The sequence below is a fragment of the Daucus carota genome, chromosome 9, assembly GCF_001625215.2.
Source record: "Daucus carota subsp. sativus chromosome 9, DH1 v3.0, whole genome shotgun sequence".
NCBI classification, from domain to species: domain Eukaryota; kingdom Viridiplantae; phylum Streptophyta; class Magnoliopsida; order Apiales; family Apiaceae; genus Daucus; species Daucus carota.
This window is the reverse complement of record NC_030389.2, coordinates 4,085,319-4,103,849: the sequence shown is the minus strand read 5'-3', so window position 1 is coordinate 4,103,849 and position 18,531 is coordinate 4,085,319. Positions and strand designations below refer to the sequence as shown.

General features: G+C 33.5%; 3 protein-coding genes across 7 annotated transcripts; 1 reads left to right on the top strand and 2 right to left on the bottom strand.

Annotated features, from left to right (window-relative positions):
- Nucleotides 1-1,639: 1,639 nt before the first annotated feature.
- LOC108200644 (RNA demethylase ALKBH9B) lies at nt 1,640-5,108 on the bottom strand. The gene is made up of 6 exons (XM_017368864.2): nt 4,823-5,108; nt 3,209-3,709; nt 2,874-2,959; nt 2,477-2,787; nt 2,183-2,254; nt 1,640-2,077 (listed from the first exon to the last, which is right to left on the bottom strand). The coding sequence occupies exons 1-6, from the start codon at nt 4,986-4,988 to the stop codon at nt 1,813-1,815; spliced, it is 1,401 nt and encodes a 466-aa protein (XP_017224353.1). The 5' UTR covers nt 4,989-5,108; the 3' UTR covers nt 1,640-1,812.
- A 1,581-nt stretch (nt 5,109-6,689) lies between these two features.
- On the bottom strand, nt 6,690-10,503 carry LOC108202217 (serine/threonine-protein kinase CDG1). 3 transcript variants are annotated; one of them, XM_064084186.1, is made up of 9 exons: nt 10,159-10,501; nt 9,282-9,409; nt 9,111-9,208; nt 8,468-9,030; nt 8,201-8,364; nt 7,907-7,974; nt 7,668-7,806; nt 7,346-7,495; nt 6,690-6,853 (listed from the first exon to the last, which is right to left on the bottom strand). In XM_064084186.1, the coding sequence occupies exons 1-9, from the start codon at nt 10,358-10,360 to the stop codon at nt 6,803-6,805; spliced, it is 1,563 nt and encodes a 520-aa protein (XP_063940256.1). In that variant the 5' UTR covers nt 10,361-10,501; the 3' UTR covers nt 6,690-6,802. The 3 variants fall into 3 exon arrangements, with proteins under 3 accessions (XP_063940256.1, XP_017226103.1, XP_017226104.1); XM_017370614.2 differs by having other exon boundaries at nt 10,153-10,500; XM_017370615.2 differs by lacking the exon at nt 6,690-6,853 and having other exon boundaries at nt 7,396-7,535; nt 10,153-10,503.
- A 1,135-nt stretch (nt 10,504-11,638) lies between these two features.
- LOC108201085 (putative pentatricopeptide repeat-containing protein At1g12700, mitochondrial) lies at nt 11,639-17,584 on the top strand. Of its 3 annotated transcripts, none has more exons than XM_064084599.1 (3): nt 11,639-13,672; nt 15,781-16,056; nt 16,992-17,584. In XM_064084599.1, the coding sequence occupies exons 1-2, from the start codon at nt 11,770-11,772 to the stop codon at nt 15,846-15,848; spliced, it is 1,971 nt and encodes a 656-aa protein (XP_063940669.1). In that variant the 5' UTR covers nt 11,639-11,769; the 3' UTR covers nt 15,849-16,056; nt 16,992-17,584. The 3 variants fall into 3 exon arrangements, with proteins under 3 accessions (XP_063940669.1, XP_017224861.1, XP_063940670.1); XM_017369372.2 differs by having other exon boundaries at nt 11,640-13,672; nt 15,909-16,056; XM_064084600.1 differs by lacking the exon at nt 15,781-16,056 and having other exon boundaries at nt 11,640-13,672.
- The last annotated feature ends 947 nt before the right edge of the window (nt 17,585-18,531 follow it).

The window sequence follows — 18,531 nt, the reverse complement described above, 5'->3', positions numbered from 1 at the left end:
GTAAAAACTTTATAATAAACTAGCTTATAGCCCGTGCCTGGAGCTTTTTAATCATTTATAAATTTTTTAAATATATTTTAAATGATGTGAAAAAATTTAATTTATAAATAATAAATTAAAATTGTATATATCATGCCAAAGTATTAAATTCTTTCTATCAATTTTTAAATTATTTTAAGTAGAATATGTGATGCCAACTCCTATTAGATTATATTTATAAATGTATTTTATATTAGAATTATTATAATGTCATTTAAATATTTTTTTAAAAAATTTTTATGGTTCGAGATTACATTTGATGAACACAATTTGTTTTGAATTAAGAAGATGAATCATAAACGTGCAATAAGATGGTAGAATTTGTTTTGGATTAAGAAATATTTTATGTATTTGTTCCTCACATAAATCGGGCTTATTAATTTTGAAATATATTAGGTAAAAATAATTTTGTGACTGTGCGATTTATATGATTCTACAAATAAAATTGGTAGAAAATATTTATTTTGGATTAAAAAAAATCATAAACACGTGAAATACTGAATTTGTTTTGGATTCAGAAAAGGATTTATAAACATGCAAGTAGATATCAGTTGTCTTATGGAACAAAAGTTAATTTTGTTCTAATCCAACGGTGCTTATTTGTTCAATATTCGATCCGATGGATAAAAATAATTTTGTGACGGTGTGATTTATACGATTCCACAATTAAAATCTGTAGAAAATATTTATTTTGGATTAAAAAAAACCAAAAACACATGAAAGACAGAATTTGTTTTGAATTCAGAAAAGGAATTATAAACATGCAAGTAGATGTCAGTTTCCTTATAGAACAGAATTTAATTTTGTTTTAATCTAACGGTGTTTATTTGTTCAATATACGATCCAACGGATGATAAGCTTTTGGACCACAGGACCATGCGACCAAATTATCTCCCTTACGCTTATTATATATAAGTATATAATATATAATATAATAAGTGTTACAGTATTTTTCAGTAGCAATCAAATCTGATTATACATGCATTACATTTCTCAATTTTGAATTTCAAAATTTCTTTATTAATATCCTTATTTATTTATTTTTGTGTTTAATGATTTGCGTGTGATTGTTTTAAGAAAAAATGAATCCATAAACGCGGGGATAACAAATAAACTTATTATGTTTAAGAAAAATAAAAATCATAATATAATCTTTATTTTGAGCAAGTAATAGGCTTTGTATTTCCAAAATAATAATAAATTGAATCTTATATTATGAATATATAATAGACTTAAACATAAAAAATTTGAATCTTACACTAGAATATTTAAATTGAATCTTATACTAGAATTGAATACTCAAATGAACTTTATTTTGGAAACAAAGTAAACTTCGTAGTTATAAGAATGAAAAAATTAAATTTCATACCAAAATATCTAATTTGGATAAATGATAACACCTGAATGAATAAATGAAACTGAAAGCACATATGACAAATATACAAAATTTGGATACTCAAGTCTAACAATACTCAAGCATCTCCTCGCAAGCGATACCTAAGTCTACATATTGAGCACACATAACAAACACAATAAAAAATGTGTTTACGCTGAAGGATGAAAGTTCCAGAATTAGTGACTTTCATGGAAGCAAGAGAAATATAGGATAGATTGCCTTATATTATTGACACAAGTGATGTGGCCTGTATCGCAAATAATCTTCTATAACCAATATTACAGCAGCAAAGCTTTCTATATTGTAACGGTACTAAGAAGAAATGAATTGTACAACTGAATGAATTAGAATGACCAGCAGGTACCGTATACCAAGGTTTATGAAGATCTTCGTGACCCAGGCCGTCGCTTTACTGATTTTGAGCCTCCGAGCGGAGGGAAATCATCTTTTCCGATGCTAAAGGGAGTACTACCAGCTGTTATTGGAACAGATGGAGTGATAGTTTCAGTCTTAAGCTTGTTTTGAACTGGTGAGTAGTTTAAGGGCTTAGAGCCCAAAGGCCTTAATCCCTGCAATTCTGGATCCGGTGTAAACTTGAATGGTAGCTTGCTGTCGTCCATTTTCCTAAACGTGATTGAAATCCTGCCAAGGAAAATGCCAATTACATATGACCATTTTGAAGAATTAGAATGCAAAAGTAGAGTGGTGTTGGCAGGCAACTATTACTCGTGAGAAGCTTCTATATACCTTTTTGCTGATACGGCAGGGACACAATGTTTAGCAATGTCTGCCCCATTCCCATTTAGAATGAGCACCGACCTACAATAACATTGGATACATATGTAAAAAGTTAAACATATGATTAAGATATGTATAGGTAAAATTTATTAGCAAAAAAGAGAGACTTGTTTATTCTTTTGGAGTGATGTTTACATGGAGATAAAAAGGCTTTTAGTACATATTTGTTATAGCTATAAAATATTAACTGAGTATTACTTGGACAAGATTATATAGAAAAGTGGATCAAAATATAAATCATACCCCATTGGAAGAGGTATAGATACAGGACCTTCAAACTCTCCGGGACCACTAATCTTCAGATTTGAACCGAAGAGTATATTACTCTCGGTCAAGAAAGAAACAGTGCAAAATGGTCGCAAAAAGTCATGATGATCAATATGAGGTGGAATGCAATCCCCCGCCTCATAAATATTGACAATGCAACTGTTCGGAACACAAGATGGAGGCAGGACATGCCATCTAACCATTCTCTTTATCATTTGTTTGAACAAAGGGGGTAAAGGATCAACTTCTTCGTCTCTAATTATGCCCGGGGGATTGCCATTTTTATCCTGTAACACAATAAGAGTTTTGAGTTATTAAAAATCCTAAGAATAGAGACAAAAACATCGTAAATGGACTCGGGTAGAAATATTACCACTGCATAATTGTAACAGCAGCCAAATTGAATTGTGATACGCCCTTTACCTCGCATCCACTTGGTTGGTTCTGAATATGTTCGTTCTAAGAATATCAAAGGAGACAAAACACCATTATTCCAATATAGGATTACGAAAGTCTAAAACGTAAGATTATCTAAATGCAATCCCTTAAAAGTTAATACGAAATTCTGGATCAAGAATATAATAATCCTGTAAGGCTATAGAAATAGTAATATGATGCCAAAAAGTACAATACCTTTTGTCATACAGACCCCTATATATATTACAATCATATAGCATGCAGTGAGCATATAATTGTTGAGAGAAATACCTCTAAGCTGCCCGTTCTGCCCCCTGCGCTGAAAATCGTAAACACACTCAACAATTTTCTTCTGCTCATCAGCACTAAAGACTTTAGTGTGCAGCTCAAGCCCTTGAAGCACATTTGTTGCCTTTCCATTAATCTTCTCAATATGCACAAATTTTTTATTCCTCCCTACTTGTGCAAAACCTATACGTTCTATCTGCTCATCTGATATCTCTTTATCAGCAGATTGGGGAGTTTGAGGGAGTGCAGAACTCAAAGATGAATCGGGGCCTATACTAGTTGATGATTGCTTGTTGTTCACTGTTGCTGGTGAAGAAGTAAGAGGACTTGCTTTCCGTAATCCTACGTAAACAGATTCTGGTGTTTGCAGAGATCCCCATGAAGGGGTCTTTATTGATGATTCCAAGCTCTTCTGTTGTGAGTCTAAATTTGACGAATCAGCAGACTTGAACTCTGGGGAAGATTCAGAAGCAATTTCTGATATGGAAATATTTTGGTACTTCTCTACAGATGAAAAGGGAACATAATAAGATAGATGCATATACACATTCCTCTTTTCAAAAAATTAAAAACAAGCAAAGAATAACATATTATATGCTGATATGCAGAGAATGTAAAAGCAGAAAGACATGCATAATAAAGACATACACATTTTATCAATTCATATGAAAGTAGTTCTAGATTTTATTTGTTTGTATATAATAACATTTCAGGAGTTCCATAATATATATGTACAAAATTCATCGTGGAAACCCCAAGTGGAGAAAGAAAGCTCAGAGACCTCAGATACAAAAATTTAATTCCTGGAAATGGCAATTTATCAGAGCTCATAAAAAGAGGAAAAAGAACATCTCGTCCATACAATATCAGACCTCAAAAACAGGGATAAATATTAGTGTACATTCATTTAGCACATTAATAACTTACCTAACAGTACGAGACTAGAAGCAGGGGATACAGCATCCTACAACCGCTGACTAGGATCAACAAAAATTACCTTTCCTTTCCTCTCTTTCTACTCCATTAGTACTAAAACCAGAAGTTACACCACCCCCATCACCTATGCTTCTTCTTAAGAACTTAATTATTTTCCCTAATCAAGACTCCAACTATAAACTTCTTGGTAAGGTAAAGCTTTTGGTTATAGTAATTCTCCTTGCTCTTCAGCTTCCAAATACGTAACAAAAGCAATAAACAAACATTACATGCGAAATTACTCTAAAAAAAACATTACATGCGAAATCAAACCAAACATATTCATGATGCCTCACTCACAAGTAAGGTCTCACAGAAACTAAGGTACACACAGACCTTAAACTATTACTCATTAGCCAACATCACAATACAATCTAATCAAGCATCTTACGCAGTAGACTAAACAAAATCAAACTTCACTTTTCTTCCTTTTCGATTATTTAACTTCAAATTTCCAAAAACATTGCCAAAACTCAATCCAATTATAAACAGAGATAGTATCTCAAGCTTCTCAATTTCCACTAAAACCATAAAAGATTCAATCTTTACATCTAAAAACAATTAATTCAATCAAACCAATCATAAACAGAAACAAATACATATAATTAAATAAAATTCCACGAAAAATTAATTTATACTTACTATTCAATAGATCAAGAACTCTAGCTTGTATATTAGATTGACACTGATCACAAACCCCACGAGATAAAATCTCTACCATCTCTTCACGCTCAAGCCCATTTATCAAATTCAACCAACCATCGCCGGTTCCAGATTCCGGCGACTCTCCGGCAGGTTTTCCGACCATATTTGCTTTTGGCGGCGGAAGTTGATCAGTAATAGTAAAACCCAGATGAGAAACTGGTGTATGTATGTATGGACATGTAACATGAGTGAGAGGATAATATAATTCTGAATTGTTGTATTTAGATTTTTGGAACTTTGATTCTGATTTTGATTAAATTATTGCTAATTCTAATATGATTCTGAATATCTTTTCAATTTTAAAGTGTGGATGATAAATTACCGCCAATCAAAAGACATCCTTACGTTAAAATTAGTTGCCATATCAATATAAAAATATTTTTATAATTTGATGAAAATAATATGACACTTCGACTAGGACTGGGTATTCGGTAAAAGTCAAACCGAATACCGAAATATCGAAACACTAAATAAACTCAAAAATCATAATCGAATAGTAAATTTAATTTAATTCGGTTATTTTACCGAACCAATTTTTTTATTTCGGTTAAAACCGATACCGAAATAAAAAACCGAAATTTAATAATATTGAACAAAAATCACAAAAATAATAGAGAAAATTCACAAAAATAATGGAGAAAAACATAAAGAAAAAAAAAATTAAGCTCAGCGTCGTATTATTTGAATTCCCTGTAATAAAATACAGATTGTAAAATTGATTAGCAAAAAATAGAGATTACAAGTGAAAAGAACTATGAACAGACTTTCACTTGAGTACGTGAAAGCAGACTTTCAGTTTAGTCTGTGCATCTTTGATGTAAAATACTGAGTTAATATGAGCACATAATATTATGTGACCAAACTAGCCTCGAACTATTTTAGGATTGATATTTATTAAAAAATAAACTTTTTATGTATATAATATATATATATATATATATTTAAAAAATATTTTTGTTATACGGTTTTTTCGATTAATTCGGTAAAAAAATTGAAAAACCGAAATAGCTTGAAAATCATAACCGAATTGAAAAACGAATTATTTCAGCTCGATTAAATATTTCGGTAATTTCAGTTCGATATTCAATTAATTATACCGAATGCTCAACTCTAGCTTCAACCACATTCTCTTCTTTTTCTACCCCTCACAAAAGATAATTTACGTTTACCCCCTCACAAAAGATAGTTTAGTTTACCGTTTGCAAATATTTTGAAACTCTTATAAAATATACTTTCATAACGTTTGCTTAATTTTATATGTTTGAATAAAAAATTTAAACGTCAATTTTTATTTAAGAAAAGAAAATTTCAAAAAATATTATGAAGATATACTTTATAAGAATCTCAAAACGCGTGTGCAAGGAAACTGATTGATCATGATTGATCAGTGGGAATATTAGTTTAGTCAATCCTATATATGGTTATATAGTATTTGTCGAACCATTACAAATATATAACAAATGTCACGTCATCCATTATTATATTAAAATAATAATTATAATAACTTGAATAATAATATATTATATTTAACTATAACTAATCAATATAGTCATTATAGTTCATACAAAATGTATTACATGTTCAACAAATTTTACATAATCTGTTGCGGTTCTGATTTAACCATTTATTATAGTCAACCCTGCTCGAGATGCTCTATGGACAAGAGGAATATATTAAAATGTATATATTTTTATTTATAACATGTATTAATAACTTTTAGTTACGAGTTTTTCATGGTTGGAGATACTTTTAAAAACAATATATCTCATGTTATTATGGATTGTATTTATATATGATATGTCAGTAATATAATTTTGACAAAATTATGATAATATATTGGCATCACAGATGAATAACCATTAACAATCTTAACAACAAATTTCAGGCATCCTCTCCTGAATGAAATGTACTAGCAATCTAGGGCTTTATGGTTACTGCAAATTCTTCTCCTCTAAGCACAGCCAAGGCCTGCAACAATAATAGCAACAAATTTTGTTCACAACAAATGTACTACAAGTTTTTTTTTTTTTTTTTTTTGTATAGTATTTAAACCGGAATTCTTCCTTGTCTTATTGTCTAGCGAACTCCCTTGGTAACAAGAAGTTGATGGTTTCTCGAGCCAAAGAGGTCGTAGTACTGATCACTAGCAGAAATAATATAAACTAAACTAGTTTTATTTTATTTTTTGTTGGAGAAGAATTTGATCCATATCTAGACTGACAAATTGCAGATTTTGCAACAGTAGTAGTGCTTACTGAGGTGAATATTAATAATAAAATTCATCAAATTAAGTGTTTGCGTTGCTTTGCTAGAGGGACCATCGTTTACTACCTCTGTTTCAGAATACCAGAGAATGCAAGGCGCAAACAATGATCTGTTAATGGTATTCAAGTGATGGCCTGGTAATTTGTGATGGTAATACTGTACAAAAAGCAGGAAATTTTGATGAACACATCGTACCTTGCTAATTACAGACTTGTGGCCTGAATCTCTTTTTAGACAGAGTAATGCAGCACGAACCATGTTATCAATCATAGCAGAATCATTAGAACGTGCCAATCGCGGATCCATCACTTGGTCAAGTGAACCATTTTCAAGAAGTGGCAATGCCTGTGATCAATATGGTTTGTGTAGATTAGATCAACAGTCTCTGCAAATAGAGAATATATAATTCCTCCTGTAAATTTCTGAATATCATAAATAAATTTGACATGAAACGTATACGAGTCCATCCCAATTGTTTTACAATTAAGACTAGTTATGTATTTAGGCGAATAATTACCCAGTCAACTAGAGAAGGGTGCCCCTCAGTCCGCTCTTCATAAGTCGGCTCACTCTTTCCAGTTATCAGCTCTATGAGGAGTACTCCGTAAGCACTTACATCAGCAGAAAGTCGTTTTTCACTTTCTGTATCCTGGCATCTTCAATATGCAAGAAAAATATGCAGCAAAGTTTGAAAGTATTCAGAGTAAACATGTGTCTGAGAAAGAAACAGTCGTAATTATAAGAATGACAACTTACTTGTCTTGTGAAAGTTCGTCATAGAAACTATCATGTTTGAGCCACTTTGCCGTGTGGCTTATGTTAAGCTTGAATTTTCATACGATACAAACTGTCAGTTATGTACTAAGCTGTTCAAAAGAGGGACTTTAAAATATCAGGAAATTCGGGCAGCCACAACTTTGTTGAGGCATGGAGTACAGATGGGAGATTCATGTAAAATCAAGAGAAAAGAATTTTAAATTTCAGTTAAATGGCTAGGGTACTCCACCCGAATTTCTTGACACCAGTAGCATGAGAATGTGATGTACTTACTAAGGAAGACGAACCATGACATATTACTATATTCCACGAATCTACGATGACATCTACTATAGGTCCATCAATACATTCCTCGTGAAGATAGCGGATGGCTGCACCTATATCAAGAGCAATGTACCACCTAGCTTTCCACGAAAGATTCTTGGCCGACTCATCACCTGCAGCACAAAAACTAAGACCATATGTAGGCTTACTTGCATATAATAATTACTTAAACTACATTTTTCTGGAGGACTTTATATACGAGACAAGTAGTCTTACTTCGCAAGTACATTTTGAGAGCACCACTGCAGGGATAGTCAAATAGCAGAGCAAGAGAATCATGAGTTGAACAATATCCAACCAGGTTAAAAATATTGCGATGTCTGACTCGTGAAAGGATCTTCAGCAATGCTATTGCTTGGTCATCTTCCGCGGAGAACTTCTTGATTATGACAGGAGTTTCCTGACATATACCATCATAGACTATCTTATCCCCATCTGCTATCAACAAATGTTCTTTAGAAAAGCCGTTTGTCATCACTTCAAGTTCATCGAAAGAGAAAACTTTAGGGAAACCGCTTCTCCATGAAAGTGGATACCAGCAAGGACTCCGGGGTGAAGATAATGTGGGTAAGACCCAAATTGAATCTTGAGCAAGATCATGACATTCCTCTTGCTCTATGTCAGCTCCTTTTTCAGTATCGTTATCTTGTCTGTCAACAGAAAATCGCTCACTGGCAAGCCCTCTTGATGGCATTAAGGTTGCTACACCCTTTTCTTTCATGACAGCAACATTGCAGGTCACATGGCCGTATATATACACCTTATCTCTTTTCAAGTGACTGCCATAAGACAAGAAAATTATCTCCGAAACCAACACCTACAAGAACCATCAAATTTATTCAAAGACTATATGAGGTACCTGTCTAGAATTATCCACCTAGGGTTAAATTTGTGTGCATTTTCCACTGTGATTGTTTTCGGATCATATCCAACAGCCAGTTTAGCCTCCAGTTTTACCTGCATCGAAGAAATTTCAAGTAGCACATGCGTGTTATCCTAACATGACAGAACATAGAAGTTAACTGCTAACCCCATTCTTCTTGCATTGCCGGTAGAATGGCTGGATTGCAGACTGGTATTCTTCCCTCTTTCTCTCGAGCTCTTCTTCAAATTCTTTGGGGCTCAATTCTCCTTGCCCCGAAAACTCCAGTCTCACCCCTGTTAATTGACTGTTAGCAAGACTATACTGACAAGGTAACCCATGGACTATCCTCATAATTTACAGTGCCCATGATTAGGTTAGTATTCAAAAGAATACCGCATTTCTATATATTTCAGATCTCCAATTCAGCAGAAACATATTCTGTAAAATATTTAATAGTACTAATCAGAACATTCCAACTTCTCAATCAAGACGAATGTCCACTAGTTTATGCATTCGAATCATAAGAAAACATTAGAATTCATCAAATCAACAACTCATGAAAACTTAACCGAAATAGGAAAAGGGAACCAAAAACCAACGAAAGACCAAATTGATAGCTTCAACTTAAGGATTTTCTCCATGCAGTCAATAGTTACACAATAAACTCTTAACTAGGCATGTTTTCACCATTGGTAATACCAGAGGTCTCAGCGGATACATGTGTGCCTGAGTATTTAACTTTCTGATATTAACATGTACCAAAAAGTCAATAACATAACCAATGTCTCGGTTTGATTATTTAGTACCTTAATGTTCTCAGAAGTTTATGTGCAAGTTAATATGTGCAAGTTAATAATTTTTTGGACATAAATAAGAAGGAGGTATTTCATATTCATTAAGGGCTTATTTCAGAAAAAGTACAATTTCAAATACTTTTTTCCAGAAATAAGCATTTATTTCTAAAAAATAAGGTTACAGACGGCCTCAATACATGCCCATTTCACAAAACAAGAAAACAAGAAGAGCCGAAGCTTACATGTACCAGAAAAGAGTGGAATGCATGCGTTCTTCTTCCAGACCTCGGATAAAAGACCAAGAACCACCACCGTGTCTCTAGGCTGCACAATGTTTCGAATAGCCCATGCAAGTGCATCTACCATGACTTTGTTCCGGTTTGCATCGATCACAACAATCACACTCTCCCCTGGCGATGCCAGTGTCGATTTTGGTTCCAACCCTGCCATGTTTTTCCCCTGTTTCTTGAAACTTTTGAAGATGGTTCAATGCAAAAATCATGACAACATAGGCTTCTTGCTAGTAGAATATTTAAAAACGCTGGGAATCTTCTCTACTTAGTTTCAGCCGCCAGAACAAGGGATTTTTCTTGTTTATTTTCATTGTTAGAATTTTTTTAGTTGGTGCTTCTTTGTTAGTCGTTTTCACTATTTGTTTTTTTTGCTTCCGCCGACAAAGACTGCTTACACGTAGTCCAATCGAAATTTTAATAAATTGTTTTTAATTTAATTTTGATATCGCGGAGATTTTTAATAAAATATCATAGAGTTGATCTACATTTTTTAGAAATTAAACAAAATGTATCAAAATCTCATTTATTTTAGTACGGTTTTAAAACTTAAATACACTGAATAATGCCACAAAATCCATCATTTTATGAAACTCAAATTGTTTATCAATATTTGAATCGGATTTTAATGGATTTTCGACAGTCACAACTAAATACTATCAGATTTTTAAGCATAATTTAAAATCATAATCGAATATTATCATATTTTTTAGCATAATTTAAAATTTCAATTGTATACCCTAATATGAATTTTAAACAATCCAAATTTAATATCCTCAAATTTTATGAATGAAAAAATCTTTAATATTCCAATCGAATACATCCCGTAGTAACTAAAACAATAAGTAGATTATTTAATAATTTTGGATAATAATTGCATACTTAAGTAATTTATGTCACAGATCAATTATAAATTATTTAAAATATAATAATAATAATAAATTATTTTTATAATTCAATAAATTATATAAATATTTAAAATTGGAAAGATGAAAATTGGTTTCTACATGAAAGCAAATGAAAATTGGATAGATCACATGTTAACAATTTGTTTCTGCATGAAAATTGGAAATTTATGGAAAATTGTCAATCAAAAATATAAAAAATAGTCCAAAAACTATTATAAATATTTAAAATTAATATTGATTTAGCACGTGAAGCATGAACATAATTCTCTAATTGGAGTAAAACATGTTCGAGTTAGGGTTAATAATAATTACACCATAATTTGTATTTGTTTTCGAGTAAAATATTTTATAAATAAGAAGAGATATTTTTTACGTAATTATTTATATTCAATTTTAGAAATATGAAAATGAAATTATAAAAATTATAAATCCGAAGGACAGCGGCTGCGTGTTCCTACGTTAAAAAAGAAAATAAAAAATATGGGAGCAATCATAAACAAATTTTAAAACAGTAGTACTATTTAAAATGGGAGTCCTATTCCCGCTAACCTCATGATTTGCGGTAACAAAATATTGGGTTCTGCTCTGCTCTGCCATTGATGATACTCTGCTCTGCTCAGCTCAGCCAGCTAATTTTTTTGAGTCCCCGACAAGTAGAGATATGATGTTGATGAAGAAATTTGTGATTTTAAATTCTCGATTCTTACGACATTCTTCAGCTTCAGCTTCAGCTCATACTTGTTGTCTTGCATCCTTTGTTTCTGTTATTGCAGTTTCTCACTTCTCCACTAAACCTAACCCTAATATTCCCTTGAAACCCAAACCCCAATTCCCTTATTCCTCTAATCCATCTCATGCTCGTCTTCAATATTTACTCCTTGAGAAGTCCAAGGTTGGTTTCGATAAACTCGATGATGCTCTCCAAGTGTTTGATAAAATGCTCCTTATCAAACCTCTGCTTCCTGTTATCAACTTCGCTCAACTACTAGCTGCCCTTGTTAAAATGAAAGAGTACTCTGTAGCCGTCTCCCTTTTTAGAAAGATGCGTGTAGAAAGCATCCCTGTTTGTGTAATTACTTTTAATACTCTTATTAACTGCTTTTGTCACTTGAATCGTGTCGATTTTGCCTTTTCACTATTGGCTGGAATCATCAAGCACGGTTTTGTGCCAAGTGTGGTTACTTATACCACTCTCATCAGGGGCCTTATTTCCCAAGATATGCCTCATGAGGCTCAGCTTTTGTTCCAGAACCTCATCAGATTTCAACTTATTAAACCCAATGTTTTCACCTATAACACAATTATTAACGGCATCTGCAAGAGAGGGAATCCTTCTGTGGCTGTTACATTGTTTAAGTATATGAAGAACAGAGGTTGCAAGCCTGATACTGTGACTTACAACACACTTATTGACTGTTTATGTAAACATAGATTAGTCGATCAAGCATTGGGTCTTCTCCACCAAATGACAAGGGAAGTCATATCTCCAAATGTTAGAACCTACACCTCATTAATTCAAGGACTATGTGACATTAATCAATGGCATGATGTCAAACTATTGCTCAACGAGATGGATGTTAGGAACATTTCTCGAAATCTTTTTACTTACAATATATTGGTTGATGCGTATTGCAAAGAAGGAATGATTGAAGATGCAGAGGATGTGATAGAGTTGATGATTCAAAGAGGCCATTATCCTGATGTAGTAACGTATAATGCACTAATGGATGGATACTGCTTGAGAGGAGAGGTTGATAAAACATTAGCAGTGTTCGAAAGCATGACGAGAAAGGGAATATTGCCTGATACTCTTAGCTATAATATCCTCATCAATGGTTATTGTAAAAAGTTGAAAGTGGACAGAGCCATAGACCTTTTTCAACAAATGCCCTCTGAAGGTTTAACCCCAACTATTGACACTTACAATACTATACTGCAAGGTTTTTTTCGTGCGGGTAGACATGTTGAAGCACGTAAATTTTTTAAGGAAAAGATGATGCTGAACAAAGGTCTTCAGTTGGATAAAGTGACTTGCGCTATTATATTGGACGGTCTTTGCAAGAACGGTTATGTTCGTGAAGCACTGTCCTTTTTCCAAATGATGGAATGCAGTGGGCTAGTTCCTGATATATATATTTACACCATTCTGATTGATGGATTAAGCAAAAACGGACAACTTGAAGCAGCAAGAACTCTTTTTAGCAACCTTCCTGCGAAAGGTCTGCGACCTAATGTCAAGACATACACAATGATGATCCAAGCATATTTTCATGGAGGGTTATTGAATGAAGCGACTGAACTATTCAGGGAAATGGAAGCTAATGATTGCTTGCCTACTGATGTCACATACAACATGCTTATCTGTGGTTGTTTACATAATAAGAAGTACTATGAAGCAGGTGTATTCCTAGATGAAATGCTTGGTCACAGCTTTGCAGCAGATGCATCTACAGCATCTGCATTACTGGACTTACTTGAAGTTCAAGAACCGGATCCTCCTCTCCTTGCCTTGCGTAATAAGTACTCTCCGATCCATAGGTGTGTGAAAGGAAGAGAGTGCCCAGGTACATAATCTTTTCGATTTTGCCTGCATTTTTCACAAATGAATCTAATAATTTATTTAATCTGAAAGATAAGTCTTATTGAAGCCTAAACTAGATTATGTTAAGTTCGAGGAACCTCTTTCTTTGTTTCGTCAAATGCTTAGGAAGAGGCCTCTGCCTCCGGTTATCGAATTCAATAAAATCTTACTTGCACTTGTTAAAATGAAAGAGTACTTTGTTGAGAGATGTGTGTTTTTGTAGTTCCTGTTGATATATTCACCTTTAGTATCATCATCAACTGCTTTTGTCACTTAAATGATGTTGACTGTGGGTTTTCATAGCTTGGGGAATTATTAAGCGCGATCTTTTTCCAAGTGTGGTTACTTGCAAGAACTCTCATAAACGGTATTGTGTCTCATGGTAAATTCTGCTGAGACTATGCATCTATTAGACTATTATATATAAAATGCTGCAACATACACCTTTACCAAACCACTTTATATCATCTCGGCCTGCCACATCATATAATTACTAGCCACATCTGCCCATTAATTTATTTTAAATCATGCCCTCAGTTATATATTGTTCCATATTCAATACTGACATCCCATGTAGATATGACCTGCTCGTATTCTAAACTTCAGCTTTTTGCGTACCTGTTCTCTGACTACGATTATGCATCTCTCCGCTGTCCATATCACCTCGTATTGGTATTATATTGTATTTTGCATATATTGGAAGGCAGGCTATCCGGTCTTTGTGGTTATTAGACCAAAATTACATGCACTGTTTTTACATTCAGAAAGGATGGAATCTCACTAATTTTTGAGGTGATGTGGGTTCCTGGGTTTTGGTGTGCCATTGCATTTTTATGTTGTTTATTTAGTGGAGCTTTTTTAAGAAAATCAGTAAGTTGTTTTCTTGATAAACGTATCACTGTATGCTTGTGTTATAGTTTGATTTTTATGTTTGCTCAAAATATAATCGTAGCAGTTATTGGTAGATGATAATATTGTTAAAGGCAACATTGTGCTCTGCTGGACGATCTTAATTGTCGAGGCATATTACATCTTCTAGGTAGGCATCAATTTTCAAATTGTATGTGTTACCTTTATGAAATGTAACCACTTAAAAAGTTTCTATTTTGAACTTGTAACATTTTATTTTATTCTCGCATCCTCTGATCCTTGTATACAAGTATTCATATTGAAAATTCTTGAAAAAACATCACAATTTTTAAAAATAACGCATAAATAAATTGCGCATTCAACACATTTGTAACTGGGGTTCAACATCGGGTGTAGAACACTAATTATCATCATGTTGAATATATCTATAAAGATACTTAAACTATACCTCTGGGGTTTGGGTGGGGTTTAGAAATATAAATAATAGTTGTATAATACGTTTAACTTAGTTCTTACATTAAAAAATTAGTTTATGTACTTCTCCGACACAATTTTAATCGATGTTCAACAAAATATGTTAAAAAAATGTTGAACTCAAATTATATATGTGTTGAACGCAGAAAGTTTGTAAGTTTGTAAGTTTGTACCAGAACCCACCCCTATATATATATTTATTTTCCAGTTCACAGTTGTGCAATGTTTATTAGGATAGCCTTTCATTGTGTATCAATTAACATTGTAAATTATTTACCATCGGTGACTATAAATACTTTTATATTGTGAAATTCTATAAAAAAAAAAGGGTAGCAAATTAGAATTTTCATTTGTAACCTTCTCCACACTCTAATCGCAACTAATCAATGACAGGCAAGTATATGTTTCCAAATGTATATCTTCCTATATTATTTTTATTTTAACACATACCAACTGCTTGTTACATCATCTAATGTTTTGTTAATTATGCAAAGCTTATCCAAACATTTTTTTGTCTATCTTTATATTTGAACTCAAAGAAAATTGTTGCTGCCCTATGAATCTATCATGTTTTGTTAGTTTACTATAGTAGGGGGTCATCGTAAAATCACATACTGCACTGCATTATGTGATGTGTTACCATACATTTAGGCAATGATAATTGATAGCATAGTGCTCCAAAATTCTGCACTTTTGGCAATCTTTCTAATGTTACTATCTTAGTAAAAATCCTATTTGTTATTGTAGCTGCAGGGGTGGCTGACAATGACACCAGTAGTGATTTTAATAGCTCCCAGAGTATCACAAATTATTAGCCTTGAGTCCTTGACTTTGACTAAAATCCTGATAATATTTTCCTTATAATTGACATTTAGGTCGTGTCTCCTAATAGAGATGAATGAATGATAATAATACAAATGATGGCTTCTTTTGGTTTTTGATGATGGCTTGGTATTAGTGCCGGGTCTTTCGAAGAGTCGCACATGGAGGTTAGAAAGATCGAATGATGAAACTGTTGAGAAGGTATGTATCAATCTTCAAGATTGTATTTGTTAACCTTATTTTATCTGTAAGGGCAAAGTGAGTATCTTCTTCTTAATGTCTATCAGGTTATCTTAATCTAACATTCACATAAACTACTTGCATTTACATCATATGACAATTTGTTAATTGTCTGAGGCTTATTCAAATAGTTTTTACTTTTTTAAAATTTTATATGGAAAGTAGCTTAAAATTTGCGACCTTAAGTGAATTTCGAACTTGGATTTATTCCCATTAAAGATAGCAAACTTAAATTTTCATCTGTACTTGTAATCTTGTACACATCGTAATTGCAACTCAGCCATCCACAATCCCACCCACACATAAAGAGTACACTTAAAAAGTGAGTTTAATAGTGTTTGCTACGGAAGAAATGTAGATAACCTGTACTCCTGGATAAAGTTCGAAGATGGTTAGGAAATAAATATGATGTAAGAATATAAGTCCTCAAAGCCTTTACAAAAAACAACATTGGGCTCATAAATAGGGATTACACTTTCTGATTTGTTGCCATTTGCTCAGTTCCCCTCAATCGCTGATACCTGGTGGATGATTGATGAACATTGAACGTTTACCTGCCATACTATTCAGCCACAAAGATAACATACACAATTATTTAATTACACAGCTATTGGTGCTGAAGTTACTGAACCTCTGACTAACATTTCGGTCTTGTTTCTACCTTCTTGTCACCTGAGTTTTGTTCGTATTAAGCCATTTTGTTACTATAGCATGTAGCAGTTCATGAGTAAAAGTTATTTCATGTTCACACCACATGATTATCTTTCGGAAAGGCTTCTTGATAATGCATATTGTTGTATGATCAAGACAAGTTGCAACTGATTTTTGCTGAAATTTATTACTTTTTTTTTTTATAATTTTCTCAAGATTCGGATTAAGATTATGATTATGTGCAGGAGTTTGAAGCTCTTAAGGATCCAGTTAGGAAGGAGGTTATTGAATCTGTAGGTGACAAGGTTGATTGGGTGAACAGTGAGTACAAGTCTATAACATGGAGCTGTATTAAGAAGGTTAATTGTAATTTAGAGATTGAAGCTAGAATTATGCACAGAAGACATAATGGGTGATATAGTAATCAAGTTGGAATGCATATATTGATCATCTGTGTGGGGATGTGCAGCTCCGAGTCCATGTGGTCCTGTCAATATTTCTTGCTGCATTTGCTGGATTTGGAGGAGCAATGTGTGGGGATATTTTATAATTGAAGTGCTGAAATTGCACAGAAGGTGGCTCTGGTTTAGAAACCAACAGCACGATTTTGATGAAGCTAGGGAAGTGCAGCAGTCATCAGGTTCCGATCATGTGCCTCACTCAAATCTATTTAAGCCCGGAGGCCAAGAATTTGTGGAAGGGAGCCAACTCAATTCATATTCCACCCAGTTCATTTACGTTACAGTGAACAATGCACTAACCTTTTTCATCTGTAAAAGGGAAATTAATGTGAAAATAGTGAACTAAGATGTGGATATAAGGGTATTTTCCTAGTGTACTGACAGGTGATGTCTAATCAGGAAGTAGTTGATTCGATAAAAAATATAAGGAAGTACTCAAAGGTAGAGCTGTAATTCGAGTCGGGCGGCTCGCGAGCTCGCCCGGCTCGAACTCGTTTAAGTGGGCTCGGCTCGACTCGTTAAACGAGCCGAGTTCGGGCAAAGGTTTTGGCTCGTTTAATTAAACGAGCCGGCTCGACTCGACTCGTGAAATTAAACGAGCCGAGTTCGGGTAGAGGTTTGAGCTCGATTAAGTGTAAAATTATACGAGCTGGCTCGCTCGACTCGTTAAAACCGGCTCGTTTAGCTAAACGAGCCGGCTCGACTCGACTCGTGAAATTAACCGAGTCGAGTTCGGGCAAAGATTTAGGCTCGATTAGTTAACCGAGCTGGCTCGGCTCGACTCGATTAAACTTGGCTCGAATTAGGCTCGGCTCGAAACTCGCCCGACTTGACTCGAATTACAGCCCTACTCAAAGGTGGCTGCAAAGCATATGCCGAGGAGGCTCGTACCAAGAAAAAGCGACGATGATATTTCCTGCATTGTTGTAAGGTTTCAATAGTTTTACTTCTGTAAACCTTTAAGTTCTATACTTTCATTCTTTTATGTTTTACCAGAAAACACCAGTTTAATTATGTAAATGGGAGACAAATTTCTTAACTGTCTTAAAATTTGTTTTGTAATTCGTGTTTTTAAAAGATTTATAGCTTAGTTTAGTGACATATGTTAGTTTTTTGTCGTTAAAGATTGTCATAATTTTTCGTCATGACATGTGTATTAGTTTTCTTGTTCAAATTATTTAGATTGGAATGATTGGTGAATGAAAATTATAGACACTTTCTGTAATTACCCTCAATTTAGAGTTTAAATTTCATTTTATTTAAGTGAATGCAAGGCAACTTTAGTGCTGCGTTCATTTGGATAAAATGGAATGAAGGGTGAATG